Here is a 21014-nt window from a genome sequence, read left to right as displayed (position 1 = left end):
TTCACTTAAAAGAAAATCCACTCTTCTTACAAGACCTTCATGATGTAGCTGCCGCTGCCCTGACCTGTGCAGAATCGTCAATATGCTCACTCTGCAATTTCTCAAACTTGCCAAGCGCTTTCATGCCCAGGGCCTCCCCACATAGTCTTCCCCTCTCTGAAATGCTCCTCTCCCAACTCCAGTTCCTTATATGGAGGGGCTGGCCTTTTCCATCCTTCAGGTCACAGCTGAAAGTCCTCTTCCAGACACTCTCCCTGGCTCCCCTCTTAGTAGGTCTCCGCGCACTCCCCCTCCACATGAAAACACAGTGTTCGTTTCCTGGCTTACTGGCCACCTGTATGCAGACTGTAGGCTGCAGGCATTCATTCATTTATTCCACAGTATCTACTGAGTATTTGCTCTGTGCTAAACACTGTTCAAGGTGCTGGGAATACAGCAGTGAAACAAACAAACAAATAATCTCTGCCCTCAGTGGCTTGCATTCTAGTAGGAGGAGACAGCCCATCAATGAATGAGCAAGGAAACAGTGGTAAGTCAGCTGGTCATATGGAGAAATGGAGAAAAACAAAGCAGGGAAACGGAAGAGGGAATTGGCAGGCCAGCAAGTGCTACTTTGTATAAGGTAGTGAGAGTCCAGACTCGGATGTAGAGAGGGAACACATCATGTGTGTACCTGGAGGAGAGGATATTGCAGGCTTCTAAAGGCAGAAATACGCCTGGAGTGTTCCAGAAACAGGAAGCAGGCTGGGACGGCTGGAGTGGGGTGAGCCAGGGCAGTTCTTAGAGTGATGGAGCGCTTCCGTCAGTGATAATGGAAGGCCACTGTACAGACTGTGCCCTTTAGTTTGAGGGAGGTGGGGAATCACTGCCAGGTGAGTTAGCGACTATCACAACAATCACTGGGGCGGTGACAGCGGCTCTGGCTGTAGCAGCAGAGGTGCTAAGTAGTGACCATATTCGAAACACACTTTGAAGGTTGAGCCAATACGTTGTACTCATGGATTGGATGTGGAATGGGAGTGAAAGGATGTAAGTCAAGGCTGACTCAGGAGGAGCTGAGTTGGACTGGGGGTGGGGTATGTTATTTCATTTTTGGACGTGCTTAGTCCAGGATGTCTAGTAGAAGTCCACATGACTGCTACCCCTACTCGTGGGCAGACTGGATATGCGAATCTAGACTTCTGAGAGAGAGAACTGAGGAATGGAAGACATGCACTTGGGAGTTGACAGTCTGGACGCTATTTAAATACGTGAGACTGGGTGACATGCCTGTATGAAGGCAGGGCTGTGTCGGTTTGTTCACTACCATAAATTCAGGGCCTATAACACTCAAATAGGTGATGTATAAATGATCCAAACAACCCATCCACTTTCTTTTCTGAGAGTTGCTTTACTGAGCTATTCCATTCTCCTTCAAACCATATCCACAAACAGCCCTGAAAAAGTGTCGCTAAATTACAGAAACCAAAACACCAAGGTGACCTTATCCGTTTTCTACACGCTCAGGTGAAGTCTTCACATCGTGGTTTGACCTCATCAGAAGCCAAGCCCTTGCTGATCTGCATTCGTAATTCATGGGGCGACACAGGACGCCGTTTAGCACAAAGCCCTAGGACAGAGCCGGTGGCACCTTTGTGGAGGCTGCCCTGAAATCAGGGAGGTGACATCTTAACTCCTATCTCATTGCCGATGGTCACCTTCTGCCAAGGCAAAGGGCCTTAAAGCGTGTGTAGTGGTGGGAACAGAGAACCACATCTGTAAAACTCAAACTGTGAACAAGCTCCCTGGCTCCCATAACACTGAACACCTCTGTCACTGAATACAGAACCACCGAAACGTGACTGTCAGTGTGTCCACATGTCACTGCGAATGCCTTGTTTACTCTGCATGATGAAAACCTTCTAACTGCAGCTGTCTCGTATGAATGCCCAGGTTCACAGCACGTCAGTATCTGTGGGGTTGCTTTAGGGTTTCATAGACACTCATAGCTATCCCGTACAGAACGCTTAAGACATTTTGGATTACAGAGTTCGGAAATGTGAAAGATAAAGAGAAGCAAAAGGAAAGCAGAGGGGATCAGGTGGCCTCACGACGCCTACCCCACAACACGGGCGGTGGATTTTTCAGCGGGTGAGGCTGGTAATCCCTTGGCTGTAATCGGTTCCCAGCGGTCCAGCAGCGGGGATGGGAGCCTGCCTCGAATCAATCCCCTGCCTCCCAATCGCTCGCTTGCTCTTAACTATTTATCTCTTTACACATCACATGTCCAATAGACTAGGGCAGACAGCCCTGCGATTTAAAAAAGGTTTACTGGAACAAAAGGAGAAAGCGTGTTCGTGTTCCAAATGGTAACCCTCATGACATCCACACTTTATTGCAGATGACTATTTTTGCCTCCAGTTCTAGCTTTTTCCTATTTAAATCCCACAGGTTTCCCCAGTGGAAGACTTGACCCCATATTTTAAATATGATCTGAAACCATCAGATGATGTTCCCTTTTCACACATTTTGGAGCTGTCCCTTAGGTCCCAAGCATCTCCTTTTCTTTTGCTTTACTAACTTCTACCTTTCGTCCTCTACTTACCCAAAATGTCTACTACACGAGTATTTGCTGGTTTGAGTCCTCACTCCATCAATGGACGGGGTGACCCAGGTTGAAACAGTTACTCTCTATGCTTTAGCGTTTTCTCATTGGTACCTGGGATGGAAAATGTTAACCCCATAAAGTGCCTGTGAGTAGAAAATGGGATGCGGTGTAAAGGGCTTAGCCTGCATGTACATAGCATGCTGCAGGGTGGCTCCGTTTTACTAACCACAAGTACTGTTTTCTCTGTATAATGTGAACCCATGGGCTTCCAAATCAGCAAGTTATGTGGGACGCACAGCACCTCCCATAAGGCCCCAGATATGCCACACTCCTTTCCTCCTAGACTAGACACCATGAAATGGTATTCACTTGCTCTTTCCAGGTGAATAAAATACTCAGAAAATTAAATTTCTCCATGTAAATGAATCGCAAAATAGTGGGGTGGGCCTTCGATGGCAAGGGCCGCTTAGGAGGATTTTCATATTTTTTTGGCAGGTTCATTTGTGCCCTGAATGGTCAGGGCACCTCAGCTCTGATGATAGCTGGGCAGACAGGAGTTGGTGTTGGCGGTCGTGGTGGCGGGAGGCTGTTGAAGAGCAAAGCCCCAAAGGTACATTTCCATCTAGTCTAATGAGCTCTGTAAAAGTCAGCATAAGCCTCCAGGAGCAGCACAGCAGGTCCTTGTCCCCACACTGCCCCATGTGCCTGTGGCCCTCTGCTCACCCACCAACGGGAATGCAGTGGAGGCTGCTGACCTCCCACCCCCCACACTGAAAAGAACGCACACACTCTTTACACTGCTGCTCCGTTCTCCTCTGTCGTTACCAACCCCATTGCCTTCCCTCTTTCCCTTCCATGCTTTGGTGATGGGGCAAACAGTGTAGGGGTTATCCTAAACCCAGCAGTGGATTCCATTTAAAAGATTTAGGGGCTGTGGCTGTATACTGAGCCCACTGGGCTATGCCACAGCAAGGTTTTGCTGGGGTCTGTCTGACCAACAATGGGCTATACTTTACCCCCGACAAGAAATGGTAGAGCGGGAAGGGGGCACAACCATGACAAAATAAGGGCTGAAGTGGTTTCCATGGGTGTGGAAACTGTCACATCAAAGTCACACATTTGAGTAACACGCACTGGGTCTACAGAAGGCCCATCAGACCGTTAGTGGGCATTAACACTGCAGCAAGGCTGGCTGCTTCTGTGTGTCCCCAAAAAGAAGACCATCAGCTCTAATGTGTTTTTTGGAGCAAAAATTAATATAAGACCCGGTCTTATTTTACTATAATACTGGGTCTAACATATAATATAATACAATAAAGTATAATACTGGGTATAATAATATATATAATATAATACTGGGAATATAATATAATATAATATATATAAGACCTAATTAATTTAACTTAATTAACTATAAAATAAGACCCGGTCTTATTTTACTCTAAGACCGGGTCTTATATAATATAATATAAGACCAGTTCTAATATAATATAATATAATATAAAATAATTTAACACTGGGTCTTATATTAATTTTTGCTCCAAAAGACGCATTAGAGCTGATGGTCCGGCTAGGTCTTATTTTCAGGGAAACACAGTAAAACTTATACCCTCTAATTTCAGTTCAAGACAAAAAGTGCATCCTCCCACGTATGAAGTTAAATTAATTAGGTCATATCTTATGAAGAGCAGGTGAATCAGCCCTACTATTTGGAGTCACAAGTTCTGGCACCTTCTATAAAAACACAACAGGAGGAAAGAAATCTGCATCCCCTAACAGATGTGAGAGGCAGGCTCTTTTTTGTTTTAATTTTTGTAACGCAACACTTTTCCTAGAAGTGGTATACATGTGGCCTTCTACATATCTCAGTCATTCTACTCAGTAAAGCAGATCTCAGCAGAGGACCAGACAACGCAGTGGTCACTCAGGCTGGTCCCTCCCGTCGTGTGTCTACTCAGTTGGACAGGGAGAAGACTGTATCAAGGAGTGGCGGCAAGGAAAATCAGATGGTCTAGCTCTTGGAGAAGTTACTTCATCTCGCTAAGCCCCAGTTTCCTCTGGAGCAAAGCTAGAATATCACAGCAGTCTCATCTTTCAATGGACCTGGGCTTTAACATCAGTGCTTAAGGCAATAGTCAGAGACCAATATTCTCCACTGCTGTTTCTTTTTGGAGCACCGAATGAAATAGCTGACTTACCTTTAGGGACTGCGTTGTATGAAAACCATGCATCTTCAAATCCTGTAAGTTTAGGGCAACAGTTAAAAGCAACAAGAGGTTCACAATGTGAGAGACAGGCAAGAACTGAGATGCAGTGGGCGGGGGAGAGGGGTGGGGGAGGGCAGGGTTGGCTCTGGATTTACAGCTCTCAGCTCACTTTCACTCCGGGCATTCACTTCTTGATCGAAATGTCAGGGGCAGAATTGCCTGAAGTCCCTACCTTATGGTCTCTTCCGTTCTCCTACCCTCACCTTGAATTCCAGCCAGTGAAATTCTAGTTTGATGCTGCTCAACTAGAATACAGGCATCAAAAAGTTGTTGCAAGAATGAAATGAAATAACGTGTCTGTGCAGCCACGGAGCTGTGCCACTTCCATATCTCTTCAAGGGAGAGCCTGCTGCAAGGTGTGCAGTGAGCTGATGACCTCCGGCTGCAGCCACGTCGGCAGCCAATGCAGTGTGCAGGCCAAGGCTCTCCCTGCCGTGGGAGCATGGTGGGAATACTAGAGCCAGGCCACTCCCACCCCGCCAGGGCTCCTCTAACAAGCAGTGTGCCCTGGAGCTCTTTATCGGCCTGGCTAGACTTTTTCAGAACTGCACCCCAGGCAGAGGCGCTCACCCAATCCTCCTTCCTTCCCCTCAAAGACGTAGACCAGCATCAGGTTTGAGGCTCTCCCCACCTACTTGACCAGCATTTCTCTTTCATTTCTAATTCTGTCTTGTCATCTGCTTCCCAGAAGACCTAAACTGACATCGCATGTAAAGCACTGGGCGTAGAATGAAGGTGCTGGAAATGTTAGCTGTTATCTCGTATAATTACGATTTGGTGAAACGAATGACTCCAGTAACAGAGGCACCTACTGTCATGACAACCTGACCTAAGAGTCCTCAGGCGAATTGGAGGCCTTGCTGACACTGTCACCATTTCTCTGTCCCTGCAGCACCGTTCCAAGCAGAAGATCATTCCTGTTTTTTTCTAACGTTTCACCGTGCAGAGAGAATTTCAAAACTACTGGAGGATTTGGGGAAAATATACTGAGAACTTCAGAACTAGCTGGGAAAACGGGCCTCTGCAGCCCTTCATGTCAGCAAGAACAAGAGCCTTAAAAGAAGCATTGATAGAAGCCACGTTCGTTACACAGAGCCTTTCCCGAGGGATCTCGTGTCAATTCACTGTGGTCCAGCTAGAATGTGTATTACCAGTGCATACTGATTAGTGACGGAGGGCAGGAAGTGACAGTTGAGGCAGTGAGGGAAAGACAGGAAGGCCTACGAAAACACCCATGAGTCTGCAGCCCTACGACGTGTCCATTGGAGCGCACGAAACACTTCTCAGCGACAGGTCCTATACATACTGTTGAGAGCCCTGTTATGATGTCAGCCATAAACTCCGTTCTCCTGAGATCTAAGAGACTGGTTCCAATTCAGTGACCGCGGACTTCAGAGAAGAGCTGTCAACAGTATGATAATGGCTATGAGAACAGTGTTATTGGTGCTCTATTTATTGTAGCAGAGAAGCAAGTGACGATCAATAGCAATTAGGTGCTTAATAAAACTGTGCTTCGGAGACACAGCTGCTGAAAAGATTGTCACAGGTGGCACAAGGGACTCAGCAATCAATTCCAATGAAGCCCATGGTGGCTTTTCTTTTTGAAAGCTCTTCTTCCACCAAAAGAAAAACTACGTGACGTTTAGCCCATCCAAAGGAAGGGGAATCCCCTTTGATCTGAATATTCACATAAAGACCATGAGTATGACGACCACCTAAATGACCCTGGCACACTCAGGAGTCAAGGACCAGACTGAGGAGAGGGGAGAAAAGGTGAACCCCAGAGACGGCTGCAGCTTTCACTCAGTTCACAAAGCCGACAGTGGCTGGGTCTCAGAATGGAGCTCTGTAACTGTAATTTGTGTGTGCTAATCAAATAACCTAAAAAGGGAAGGGTCAGCACTCATCGCAAACCCACACTTTTAGGGAGGGCGACATTTTATCAAATTACTAGGAAAAACAAATGAGGTTGTAATTACCTGTCTCTAATACAAATTACTCAATTGTGATTTTCATTCTAGGGAGGTTACACCTTCTGCACTAGAAAAACCACTGGCGTGGGAATGTGCCAGATCTGGGCCTGACGTATGGTTCTAATCCTGCCGTAGCAGTGTGGCCACAGGAAGTAACTTTTCTCTTGGAAAACTCAGTTTCCTCATCTGGAAAACGGGCATGAGAATAACTACACAACAGGGTTTTGCAAGACAAAATACCATCATGTACGTGAGAGAACTTAGCGTCTTGTCCCGATAGATTACTCAAAATCAAACACAATCTATCATGTGTCAGATGCACAGGCAAGAAAGCAAAATTGCTACCCTATACATATCTTCGGCTAAGAAATAATAAGGGATTTTTTTTATTCTACAGTTGTAAAATCTCACTTGAACATTGAAGAGTTTGGGCTGCATCATAAAAAGGCCACAAGATGGCTGGGTAACTTCATAATAAAAACTAACATCTCATTATAATTTCTTTATTAAATTCTGGATACTAGTCTAAGCCCTTTACATTGTTACTTCATTTATTCCTTAAAACTACTCTCTGAGGTAGGAACCATTATTCTCCCATTTTACAGATTAGAAAACTGAAGCACAATGAAGTTTAGTAACTCGTACAAGGTCACACAACCTGGAGGTGACCAAGGCTAGACTCATGCAGGCAGTGTGATTTCCAACCCTAGGTTCTAACAAGTATGCCAAAGATGAGATGTCTGGAGCGGCTAACGATGTACTATTTGTTGACCTGGGTGGTGTTTGCCATATATTTTATTCCTGTGGTTTTCTCAGCCAGTTTTATTTGATTAAAAAACATTTTTAAGTAACAATATTAGTAGCTAAAATTTTACCACTTGATGCTTTGGCCAAAAATTGAGTACATATTTTATATATCATTGTTAGGCAACCACAAGCACAGAACGATGGTTCTGTAACAATACTCATATTTGTCTCAGTTGTTTTGGACAGTGGCACAGAAGCAAATGGAAACTGTATTTTAATTTGTGGTAGGAGGTGCTATTGTTCGCTAGAGTCCTTTGGGGAAAATGTGGAAATGGTACAAGTAAAGTGTTTTTATTTTGGCATTCTGAACAGTCCCCCTGCCAGACCGTATTTTTCTCATTTATTTGTTTCTCTTCATATATTTATGTCTTAATCTCTCTCTCATCCTTTCTCTTTCTTTTTCTCTTTCTCCTTCTCTTTCTCTCATTCCATTCGCTGCTAAACCCCATGTATCCATGCCTTTCTAGTTTCCTTCTCTTTCCTTTTCGTACACAGAACTCAAGAACATTTCTTATTTGTTTTACTTAGTGAATATTATGATACATTATTTAACCTTCATTAGAAATGGTAGAATGGATTGTGCACAACCTTCTCTCTGCTCCAAAACAATCCTCCTGAATTAGGTTTTCACTGACACAGGTGCTCTCTGATTGACTTTTGTTTTACTAGCTTTATGGTTCCCAGTTAATAAAAAGCTCCTCTACCTTATGGAAGTTTAGGACTGGAAAGTTCACTAGGTGATGGCCTAGGAAGAAAATGAAGTATATGACCATAAATTGCCTGAAGTCATCTGCTTTCTCTTCACACATCTTTTGCTTTTCCCCTCTCCTGCAGACACACAGCAGAGAAATCACAGGCCAGGACTGTTTCTTGGCCTATTGCTGCAGTTAAAGAGAGCTACGGCAAGGGCATATACTCAGAGACCTCAGCACTGCATGTAAGGATGGGCCCTCTGAGGTTCAAATTGGCCAGGAAGCTCATCCCCTAAGCCCGGGATCTCTGGGCCTCACCTCCAAAACTAATTTGTGCACTGAGACATGACTCACAATTCTGATTACCAGGCAGAAAAATATATTTTTAAAAATCTCCTTCTCCCTGTTAAAGAGACATTTGCAGTGTTTCTTCAGGAGCTGAGGGGTGATCCTCGGTGTACAATGTAGTGTGTACCTCCACCTGCCCCTCAATAAGGACTGGGAACTCCAGCCCTTCACTCAACATGGTCCAGACCAAATTCTCAGAATCCCAAAGGGGCCCTGCTTGCCCCTGGGCCTTGGAAATCAAGACTTACCACATGGAGACTTTCTAACAAACTTAGTGCCCTATCCCCCACTTCTGGTGGGGAGCAGAATGTACCTGCTGGTTTGTTCTGTAATCAGACTGCAGCTCCTCATCTTTGACCTCTTCCTGCAGTCCTGAGAACACTGTGTCTTCTGCTTCCTCCTCACTCTCTTCAGAACAGGAATCAAAAGCATCAACATAATACTCTTCAGCTGTAAGTGGGTCTTCTGGGATCCCTGAAATAAAGACTCTATAAAAATCATGTCCCACCAATCATTAAAGTCAAAATGAGGCTAGGATCCCCCGTGTTTTCCCCCACCTATATTTTGTTTGCACTGACAAAGCCTCCAAGGAGTGTAGAGCTGAATCTTAGCTTCTGAAAGCACCTGGTTGAGTGTAATAAACACTCAGCAAATAGAAACCAGTAGAAGAAATGAGAAGTGACACTATTTGCAATCACATTTTGAAGATGGAAGCATAAAACCAAGAAACAAGAAGAAATGATCTCCTTTAACATGTTTAGGCATGAATCTTTAGGACAAATGAGGGGATTTAGGAGCAAAAGCAAGATAAGACGCCTGGGCTGCAGGACCCTATTACACACCCACATAAAGTTTCTCCAGAGGCAGTTGTAGTGGAACTACATCAGCACTCTTTCAGGGAATTTAATTTTTAAAGAAAATCTAGTGGTGAGATCAGGCAAGATGGCTAAGACATACAGCAATGATCTTTTGGCAAGCCGAAGAAAACGTTACAATTCTTTTCTCACAGGCTATGAAGGCTTTTGAGATGGAGCTCATTCTGGGGCCCTACTTAGCCACAGCCATAGGGCATTTATTTTACGAAGGAAGGAAGGAACTACCCATTTAAGCTAATGCCGAGAAATAGCGACCTTAGTTACTTGATGTACTATTATTACTATGAATACAGCTGGGGCTTGTAATGGTCTTCAATCAAGAAAGGCCAAGAATGGATCACAAAAAAGCATAGCGATATCAATTCCAATTTGCTAATGGGGGCCTAGAAATAGAGAAATATCCCTGGAGAGAGGAGGAAATTACATAGTGATATTCTACCACATTAAAACCCTGGGCATTTTAGGCTTTGCCCCATACTCTGACTTATAAACAAAATCATTCTTCTAAATTGTAGTACACAGCATTGTTTCTTATCCATTGTTGCCAATGTTTGTCTAATGAGAAAAATGTGGAATTTGGGTTCAGAGAATCAAGGTTTGATTTTCTGTCACCTCTTGGATGAGAACCTGGGCAAGGGATTTGAACTTACTGAGTTCCAATTTCTCCAGTGAAACTGACATAAGGGGACTTTAGCGGGGTAGCTATGAAGACAATAATATGATTCTTATGAAAGCATCTGTATATAGGAAAACTTTACACATATGTTCACTTAATTTCCACATCTGTACAAATGGACTTTCCATTAACTGATTTCAGAATCCTTTGACAGTAAAATCCTAGTGGCTGTAGAATTCCCTGACAATGAAATACTTCAAAATCTTTGCCATATATGGATTCCCACAAAATATAAGAGGCAGTACTGTGGAATCAAAACTAGTTGGTTCAAAAGACAAAAATTTCGTTTATTCAAAACTGCCTTTGCCAATTCTTTAAGAAGGGCCATGTTGGGAACCTCAGACTCTCAGTAACTCGAACACAGCCTGTTTTCCTTCAGATCACTGATTTTCAGCTGAGCGCCAGAAGAAATAGATTATTTGTATTTGGGGCCATGTTTTATACATCTTTATTCAACTTACACTCATAATGACAAGATTGCAGTAAGAGAAGTATATGAAAACTAAAATCTACCAAAAGGACAATAATTTAGGTCTCCAATTTTGACCTCAAGTAGGAATATATGCTCGCTGAATGGAATGATGGACAAAACCATATGACTTCCTACCTGTCTTACTCCCCCTCCCCGTTTCCCCAAAATCTCTGTCTCTTTCAGAGTTTTCCATTCTCTCTCTTTCCCCACTCCCTCCCACTTCCTTTCCCACCCACCCACTACCTTTTTGACAGTTATTCATCCATTTACTCATTCATACTTTCTTCTTCTTGCTCTCCCTCTTTCTCTCTACTTCTCCCTCCCCTCATCACCTTCAGGCAAGAATATCTACTTTCAAACTTGACTATGACACAGAAAAAAAGTATGTTTACATTGTTGCCCAGTACACAGAAATGTGTGTGTGTGTGTAAATTTATAGTTGAAACAAAAGTTTCACATATCAAGATTTACCCATACTACATATGATACACTCTGGTATTTGGCATTCTAGTCACTTTATTTTCAAATGCTAGGTGCAACTTGCTAAACTGATTTCTCACTCCAATTTGAAAAACAATAGTTTATCATGCTGGCTTTCACATCAAAAAAGACCTGCATTTAAATCAAGGCTCTACCATCAGCTCCAAAACAAGCATTATTTAAACTTTCTGCACTTCGGTTTTCTCATCTGTAAAATGGGATGACAGCATCTATCTGATAGAATTGTTGTGAACATTAAATCATATAAAGGATGGAAAGCACATGGTATGTGCCCGATAAATGTTAGTTACTAACATTTAACATAAAACTCTGTAGTTGTGCCTGTAATGCTGAACACCAGGAAGAAACATAAATATTAGACAATCTTAAGTATATACTGAGTTTAAATTTTTACCTATATTTTACATAGAATCATTTAAAATATACTACCTCTATTTTAAATAGAATCATTTCTCAAAATCCATACAGTACCCAACTCACACGGGCAAGAAGGAGCCACTCCTCTCTGTGCTCTCCCTTCTGCTAGGCTCCAGAGGGATCCTTGGGCATTTCACCCCTCTGTTCTCCTCCCATGTCCTTCCTGTCCACTGGTCCACCTAGGTTCCCTTCAGGCAGCTCAGAGGAAACCTCTACAAACTTGTCCTATAAAGGGCTGGATGGTAAAAATTTTAGGTTTTGCAGGTTATACAGTCCCTGTCACAATTGCTCAGCTGTTTGTGGTCTGAAAGACATAGACAACACACAAATAAATGAGTATGGCTGTGTTCCAATAAAACCTTATTTATAAAAGCAGGCAGTGGGCCAGATCATGCAACAACTCTGCAACACAGACAAACCTTTCTCGCTAAATGTTAAGCCCCTCTTTCTACAGCATGGCTCCCTGTGCACAGAGTCTTAGGCCCTTTCCCTCTCTTACCAAGGAACCCTTTCCTAGGAGGAGAAGGAAAGAAATGGTCAGGGGGAAAGCGCCATCCTGCCACATATGCCTAAATCATGAAACAGGCTGAGATGAATCCATCTCCAGTTTTTCTTACGCATCGTTAACTTGGTGCAGCTCAGAAAAGGGTTTGTTTTCAAAGGGAAAAATCAAAAGAAATGAAGTCTGCTCAAACAGTGTTTGTCAGGCACTGTGTTTTTTGTACATGGGCCCAATTTGAAGCCGTATTAGGCTAAGGCTCATTTCATCTGTCACTTGGGGGGAAATGGTCTGTGATAAATAGCTTTAATTTCCTTGCACCCTGAAATCAGCCTCGTAAGAGATACACTGGAGCAGCATTGCAGATCTCCACTATGCTGGGTGGGCAGTGACAGAGCGTGTTTATGAAGGAATCCAACAATGGCTGTGTGAGCTTGGACACAGTTATTGCAAATCCATGCTGGGGAAGAAGAGAAGCAATCACCCTGTTCCAGGAAAAGGGTGCTCTTTATCACAACCTTCAATGAAGACCCAAATAAATCCCTTCCTCTAAGGCTAAAGTGAGCACCAGGATCACCTACAGGGCCTGTGAAAATACAGATTGCAGGGCCCCACCCAGAGTTGTTGATTCAGATCGGAGGTAGGCCTGAAAATGTGCATTTCTAACAGGTCCCCAGGGGATGCTAGTGCTACTGGTCCGGAGGCCCCACTTTGAAAATCCCTGCTGTAGGATGCGACTAGTTCAAGTAAAAGTACCATCGTATACTACATAGAAGCACTCTAATAATAATAAAATATATAAGACACTGTAATATCATTACATCTTCCAATCCTTGTATGTTACAGACCAAAAAAAAAAAAAAAAAGGAAGAAATAAACTTTACTTTAGAAGAGCTCAAATTGTGCCATCAGTCATCTCAATCACTCACAATTTCTGTGGCGTTATAGGGGACTATTCCCATTTTACTGATGGGGAAGAGCAAAGCTATGAGTATAGTTCAAGTTACAGTACTTTACTGTTTGTAAAAGCACATTCATATTCATTGTTCCGTTTGATCATTGCAACAATTATTTAAGTTAGACCAGGACAACATTTTTATTTCCTTTTTCTGATAATGAAAGTGAGGCTCAGACAGAACCAACCAAAGGTCACATAGCTACATGCATGGTGGACACTAGACTAGAATGCAAATTACCTGACTCCTATCTTTTCCCCACTAAATTAGTGCTAATTTATGATTAGCTAGGACTTTTCATCTTTGCTAGTAAAACCACATCATAGACAAAAACCATGACTGTCTTCCCCTTAATTCTGAAAGATGTTGGACAAAGGATAGACTTTTGATTTATGAGACAGAAAAACTGAACTTTAGTCATCCTAGTAAACTGTCTGAAGGAGCTGGGAATATTGAATGTCGGGGCCCTCACTCAGACTCAGCCCACCTGTCACTATCGTCTACCTCAGATGTGCTCAAACTGGAGTGTGTAATCAGGATCACCTGAAAAGCTTGCTAAGATAGATTCCTGGCCTCCACGTCCAGTGTTTCAGATTCAGTAGGTCTGGGGTGGGCCAGAGATTAATTTCTAATGATGCTTCTAACCTGGCAATACACTTTGAAAATATTGCTCTATCTTATAAAACCTTCAAGGAGAAAATGACATACAAGTGTATTGTTTAATGAGAAATTCCCCACACCCGGCATGCAGAGGCAAGTGGCCACCATAACTGAGTCTCCTAGCTGACCTAGACAGCACTGTTCACCCCCACCCTGGTGATTCCCCGATACCCCATACCACCCAACTTTTGGGTCCACCCAAGCCACTTCCAATGGCTTTTCTGGAAAAGGGCACATTGGGTAGGCACCAGATCCCTGCTAAAGTGAATTCTGCTCTGTAGGATCAGCCCCTGCACCACAGCTCCTCCACCGTAGTCATGGCCAGTCCTTACAACCAATCAGCCCAAGGATCAATCCCTCCCATTGATGTGCAAACAGCAACCAAGGTTCATACAAAAGGCCTATCTTGGCTCATGTTGAGGACTTTCCTAAAATCCCTTAAAGGTTCACAAACCCCAAACAAATAACATCTGGCTTCACCATGTCCCACACCTCTTGCTGAGCAGCCCCAAGCCCAGCACTAGCAGAAGCTGACCTTGGTTTGCAGCTTTGCCTCTCCAGATACCTACGACCCCAGCACAGGTCGCAGTCATCTGCAGATTGCTTTGAGGCTCATGCCACGTGGCCCAGACAGGGCACAGGCTGCTACTGAATTTGACTTGTATCAGGGTCCCTAGGACCCAGGGCTGGCACTCCTGGTGGACAGCTTCAAACTGAGCTAGAGAGCATCACCTGGCTGCTTCCAAAGACAACACACCCAAAGGGCACATTGGGCAGGCACCAGAGCCCTACTAAAGTGAGGGCACACACAACACACACAAGGGACATACCAGGAGCATCCAACTCAGGTGACCAGGGAGAATGCACTACTAGGCACCACAGGACACCCACTACATAAGCTCACTCTTATGACCAGGAGACACAGCAGCATCCCTACCTAATACATAGAAACAAACAGAGGGAGGCAGCCAAAATGGGGAGACAAAGAAACATGTCCCAAATAAAAGAACAGAACAAAGCTCCAGAAAAAGAACTAAACAAAATGGAGACAAGTAATCTACCAGATGCAGAGTTCAAAACACTAGTTATAAGGATGCTCAATGATCTGAGGGAGAATTTCAACAAAGAGATAGGAAACATAAAAACGGCACTAGAAACCATTAAAAAAAAAAAAAGTCAGAAATAAAGAATACAATACCATGTTTTCCCCAAAATAAGACCTAACCAGATAATAAGCCCTAGTATGATTTTTCAGGATGACATCTCCTGAACATAAGCCGCCATGCATCTTTTGGAGCAAACCTTAATATAAGACCTGGTCTTATTCTGGGGGAAACACAGTTTTCTGTGTTCTCTAATGTATTCTGGCAGAATACATTAGAGAAAATCAACAGATTAGATGAAGCAGAGGATCAAATCAGTGATTTAGGAGATAAGGTAACATAAAACACCCAAACAGAGCAGCAAAAAAGGAAAAAAGAATCCCAAAAAATGAGGAAAGTTTAAGGGGCTTCTGGGACAACATCAAGCATACAAACATTTGCATCATAGGGGTACCAGAAGGAGAACAGCGAGTGCAAGAAATTGAAAACCTATTTGAAAAATAATGATGGAAAACTTCCCTAACCTGGTGAAGGAAATAGACATACAAACCCAGGAAGCCAGACAGTCCCAAACAAGATGAACCCAAAGAGGCCCACACCAAGACACATCATAATTAAAATGCCAAAGGTTAAAAACAAAGAGAGAATGTTAAAAGCAGCAAGAGAAAAGCAGTTAGTTATCTATAAGGGAGCTCCCATAAGACTGGCAGCTGATTTCTCAAAAGAAACTTTGTAGGCCAGAAGGGATTGGCATGAAATATTCAAAGTGATGAAAAGCAAGGACCTACAACCAAGATTACTATAGCCAGAAAAGCAATCATTTAGACTCAAAGGACAGCTGAAAAGCTTCCCAGACAAGAAAAAGCTAACGGAGTTTATCACCACCAAACCAGTATTACAAAGAATCTTAGAGGGACTTCTTTAAAATGAAAAAAAAAAAGATAAAAATATGAATAATAAAATGGCAATAACTACATATCTATCAACAATTACTTTCAATGTAAATGGATTAAATGCTCCAATCAAAAGATAGCATGGCTAAATGGATAAGAAAATGCTGCCTATAAGAGACTCACTTCAGACTGAAACATACACACAGACTGAAAGTAAAGGGATAGGGAAAAGATATTTCATAAAAATAGAAATAATAAAAAAAAGCTGGTATAGTAATCCTTATACCAGACAAAATAGACTTTAAAACCAAGGCTAGAACAAGAGACAAAGAAGAACCCAGTAATCTCAATTCAGGGTATTTATCTGAAGAAAACCAAGTGCTACTTTGAAGAAATGTGTGCATCCATAAGTTCATTGCAACATCATTTACAATGGCCAAGATGTGGAGGCAGCCTGGATGTTCGTCAATAGAAGAATGGATGAAGAGGAGGTGGGACATATATACTATGGAATATTGCTTGGCCGGGGAATGGAATGGGTTCTTGCCACCTGTGGTATCATGGATGGACCTGGAGGGTACTGTGCTGAGTAGAGTGTAAGACAGAAAAAGACAGATGTAATGTGATTTCACTTATATGTGGAATCTAAAGAACAAAATAAACAAACAAAACAGAAACAAACTCATGGATACAGAGAACATATTGATGGTTGCCAGATAGGAGGGTGGTTGGGTGTGGATGAAAAAGGGAAAGGGATTAAGAAATGTATATTGGTAGTTTCAAAATAGTCATGGAGATGTATAGTAACACATAGGGAATATGGTAATAACTATGTATAGTGCCAGGTGGGTACTAGACAAGTCAGGGGGATTACATCTTAAATTATATAAATGTCTAACCACGATGCTGTACATCTGAAATTAATATAAAATAGTATTGAATGTCAACTGTAATTGAAAATTTAAAAAGGGGGTAAAGGTAAAGTGAAAAAAGAGATTCAAATTTCCATATATAAAACAAATAAGTCATGGGGATGTAATGTACAGATATTACATTACATTACATTCCCATTATTGATATGGGAATAGTCAATAATATTGTATCAGATGGTTGCTGGATGTATCATGGTGATCACTTATTTAGGTGTATAAATGTTGAATAACTATGGTGTACATCTGAAGCTAATATAATATTGTATGTTAGCTATATTTTAATAAAAATCTTTTTTAAAATGACCATTATCAGTACTTTAGTAGGTAGAAACTGTTAGTTTTCTTAATAGTTCTCCTACCAAGTCTAAGTATTTAGAAAAACACCTGACAAGAGTTTGGGGGTAGAAAATATGATCCCTGCTGCCAGAGACAAGAGGAGGGCTTGGCCTTACTCTAGAAAAGGTGTAGGGAAGGAGAATGGAAGGGATAAGAGCCAGCGAGAAGGTGGAAGTTCTCGTACTCTATGAGATGCTAAACTCACCAAACACTTGGCTTAGTGAAAAAGCTGGGTTTGCTGCCTGAACCAGTAAGTGTGAAATGGAGGCCACCAGCCTGGGTGTATGACGTAGAGGGAAAGGGAAGCCTGTAGCAGCAGTTAGGAAGAAAGCTCTAGATAAGCTGCAGTTTGAGCAAAGCCTCTGGAATCTCCCACGGACAGAGAGGTATAAGCTGTTGGCCAGGTTACATCATTATTGAGATGTAAAAGCAGCATTTATATGTTAGGGGCCAGCAGCAGAACTAGAGGAAACACTCTTGGGGAAGAGGCAACCTGTCCTTCAGGGAGACAGTTGAACTCCACCAAGTAGATCAACATCATTCCTGAAACCCCAGCTTCCCATTCTCCCAAGAGCTAATAAAGGTACTCAGTCTCTCTCCCCTGGACATATCTCCCCCTGCATTATTAAAGGAAAAGAACTGATTTTGAAACTTCTGTTTTAGAAGAGGCATTTTGTCAATTTCTAAACTTCGACATACATTGGATTTTACTTTTCCTTTTCAATTTTTAAAAGCCATCTCTCCCCCACTGTGAACCATGAAATGGTTTATAAGAGTTGTGCAGTGAGTCATCAACTAGGCTTGGAATGCAGTTCTCCTGGTGTCCTAATTCCCTTCCGCAGCCGTCAAGACTGCTCCTTGGAACTCAGAAGTCACAGAAGGGGCAGGGCGAGCTCTGAGAACAGCAATCAGTACTTCCCAAGGTGAGTCACCCCCGTTATGGGTACCATGGCCCCTGCAAGAGGCACCAGAGAGGCAGTTACTTCCTATTTAAAATGGCTGCTGCATCTTTATTTCATTACAAAGAGCCTCCTTCAGGGTCCCTGGGAAATGACTGGAATTTTCAATCACCATAATTTGGTGGGGCTGGAGGCTTCCAGCTGCATGTTTGCTAAGGAATACTCTGAACCAATGTTCAGTCCAGAGAAGAATATGGACAGCTCCTGTGAGATCGAGACACTCACACTCTGAGGGAGAAATGAACACTCCAGTACCTTTTAATGTTCAGCTGTTGTGCTCACCTCTAATCTTCTGCCTCCAGCCCATCTTACACAGGCTGTCCCAAATCTTGCCTAACGCACTCACCATATTACTCTCCCCCTTCAATGGCTCCCTCACCCGTCAATAAAATTGAGTATGAAATCTTCAGCTTGGCAGCCAAGTCCATCTGTCATCTGCCTCCTGTCAATGAATATGGTAGCTCTCAGACAAAGGTGTGCACCAAGAGGCATTCTGATTCGGTGGCCCTGGGCAGGGTCCAGGCAGCTTTATTTTTCTGATGGTTTCCAGATGGTTCTCATGTGTACCTTCAGATCAGGAACTCGACTTTTGTAACCTGGACTCTCCACATTTTCCCCTGAACTCGCTCTTGCTTTCCAACTTCATTTCCTTGAAGAGTTCTTCAGAATTGCTTGGTCTAATATGGTAGCCACTGAGCATACTTGTACGTGGCTATTCAAATTAAGATGAATTAAAATGAAATAAAATGACAAATTCACTTCCTTGGTCACACTAGCCACATCTTAAGTGCTTGAAAGCCAACTGTGACAAGGTTATAGAATGTTTCCATCGTCGCAGAAAGTCCACTGGACAGCACTATTTTAGTGTCCTTCCTCTATACAGCCAGCCCTGCTGGGTCACAGCCCAAAATTTCTGTAAAGTCCTGGGATGTGGCTGACGTCACCTGTCTGCCCCTTCATCCCTCCCTGGCTGGCACATCCTCCACCACCAACAATCCAACACCTGAGGAAGAGAAGGTGGCAGCACAGATCCCTGGAGGCCCTCCCCCTCCCACAGCCCTGCACTTAACAGGGGAGAGGCAGCGACTCAATTCCACCCCAGCATTGGGGGTCTCCTCTGCATGTTCCCCAGAGCCACATCAAAGGACCTATCTAGCAAATCGAACCTCCTCATCCATTCGGTGCCTTCCCCCGCCTTCTTTTAAAGTGTCTACAAGTAGAGCTTTAACAGATGCCTAGCTCCTGCTGTTCATCCCACAGCCTCATAGTAGACAATGATTTTCAGCACAGAGCAGGGATCAAGTTCACTCTATTAACCATATCACTAACTGTAAGTGGAACTAAACGTCAAATACAGTATGTTTATAGACTTTGGGTGATGGGACAGCAGCCGCTCGGTTTTGTATCTTTCTGATGCTTTTCCTACACGATAAGCTACAGATTAGTACCAGTACCGTGACCTGTTCTCAAATAAACCGCCAAAACTAAGGTTAAAATTAGCCATGTTGATTAACCTAGCCTCCAGCATCACACATGAACCTGTGCAAAGAAATAATTTTCTTAAACAAAAAATGCATATTCATGATCCTTTCTATATGGAGGGCTGAATTAGGTACAGTACACTGCCTTTTTAATACCTAGGACAGCAGGTTCTGCTGTAAGTTTTTCTTCAAGTGACATCTATTTCATCAAGTGTACCAAAGGCTCCCGCTACACACACACACACACACACACACACACACACACACACACACACACACAGCAGAAACAAGTTCCATGTTCTATACGGAAATAAGTTTTCCCCAAGCTCTGGGACTTTTATCCTGTGTGTCAAGATGATTCTCCGTTAGGCAAAACTATAACATTTCTCAGAACCTTTTCTTCTAGCTTGGAGAGCAAAAGCCAAAAAGGGTAGGTCAAGTTTGTCTTTTCTCCATCAGATCCAGAGAAATAAAGATAGGCCAGGAAATCCATTCTCTCAAGAGAAATATAGGGACAGTGAGCAGAGATCCCGAAGGAGCTGTGCAATAGCTGAATGCTTTGTGTTTGGTGTTTGGTGGCAGAAGACATCGAGTTCTGTGACTTTGAGCAACTGGCATAAGCTCCCTGGGCCTTACGTGTCTGATCTGTAAAATGAGGATAGTAATGATTCACTCCCCCTAAAAGCAGGAGCCTGAACTAGGTGATTTCAGGTTGCTTTCCCGCTCTAAGGCTTGCCAATGTGTGACACAGAGGAATGGACTAGACCAGAATATCTGTGACTCATCCGGGGAACTTGAGGAAACGCGGATTCTGATTGGTCCATCCAAGGTGGGACCTGAGAGGCCACACTTCTGATATGCTCAGGGTGATGGAGAGGCTGCTGGCCCATGAACCACATTTTGAGTAGTACAAGACTACTTCCTGCTCCTGGCCACCAAGCATTTGACTTGATGTGAGATTACAACTGAGGCTATAACAAAGCTGAACCATTTAAACTGCTATCACAATGAAGCCTCTGCCTTCTTTCTTATTTTCCTTTGGCCGTATTTTTTCATTAACAGAAGCTGGGGTACATCAGAACGCATTTAGCAATTTGTTTGTTGGCAGAGCCAACACCTTATGAGCCATATGGGATCTCCTCTCTGATGAAATCCTAGAGTTGTAATTTCTCTTTTTCTTCTACCTCCATTCGCCTGGAAATATTTGTTTCCCATTAGCAACACCCCTCTGTTAACTGAACAGCTGGAGGTTGTCAGGAAACTGCCAGAAGGTGCTTGCTGGCTCTAAGACGTTCTTAGCTCACCAGTGTGAACAGGCAAACAATACAGCGAGACTGGCCAGTGATCGCAAAACCACAAGGGGAATCTACTGCACTGATACTGTGGGCATGGCACTCGTTTAAACTTATTTAATTAAAGGAGGTGCCTATCGCACCCATCACTTTAGACCATTTTTCGTTCTTGTCCTACTCAGGAAAAGTTTCTATTGCAATGTTGGATTTTCCTGCGTGACCTGCTCTTTCTTGACCCTGGCACTTTCTGTTGAATGTGATCTGGTCTTGGAGAGCAAGGTAAATACA

The 21014-nt window shown here is 43.2% G+C and overlaps 1 protein-coding gene across 6 annotated transcripts in view; it reads right to left on the bottom strand.

Moving 5' to 3' along the window:
- NEK11 (NIMA related kinase 11) overlaps positions 1–21014 on the bottom strand; it is a 203233-nt gene that overhangs the window by 60580 nt on the left and 121639 nt on the right. For all 6 annotated transcript variants that reach the window (XM_033132582.1, XM_033132583.1, XM_033132584.1 and 3 more), the window contains one exon: positions 8988–9148. In XM_033132582.1, coding sequence (XP_032988473.1) covers positions 8988–9148 — 161 coding nt within the window. The remainder of the gene's footprint in view (positions 1–8987; positions 9149–21014) is intronic.

Source organism: Rhinolophus ferrumequinum, chromosome 17 (assembly GCF_004115265.2).
Source record: "Rhinolophus ferrumequinum isolate MPI-CBG mRhiFer1 chromosome 17, mRhiFer1_v1.p, whole genome shotgun sequence".
Lineage (NCBI taxonomy): Eukaryota > Metazoa > Chordata > Mammalia > Chiroptera > Rhinolophidae > Rhinolophus > Rhinolophus ferrumequinum.
This window is presented reverse-complemented; position numbering and strand designations above follow the sequence as displayed.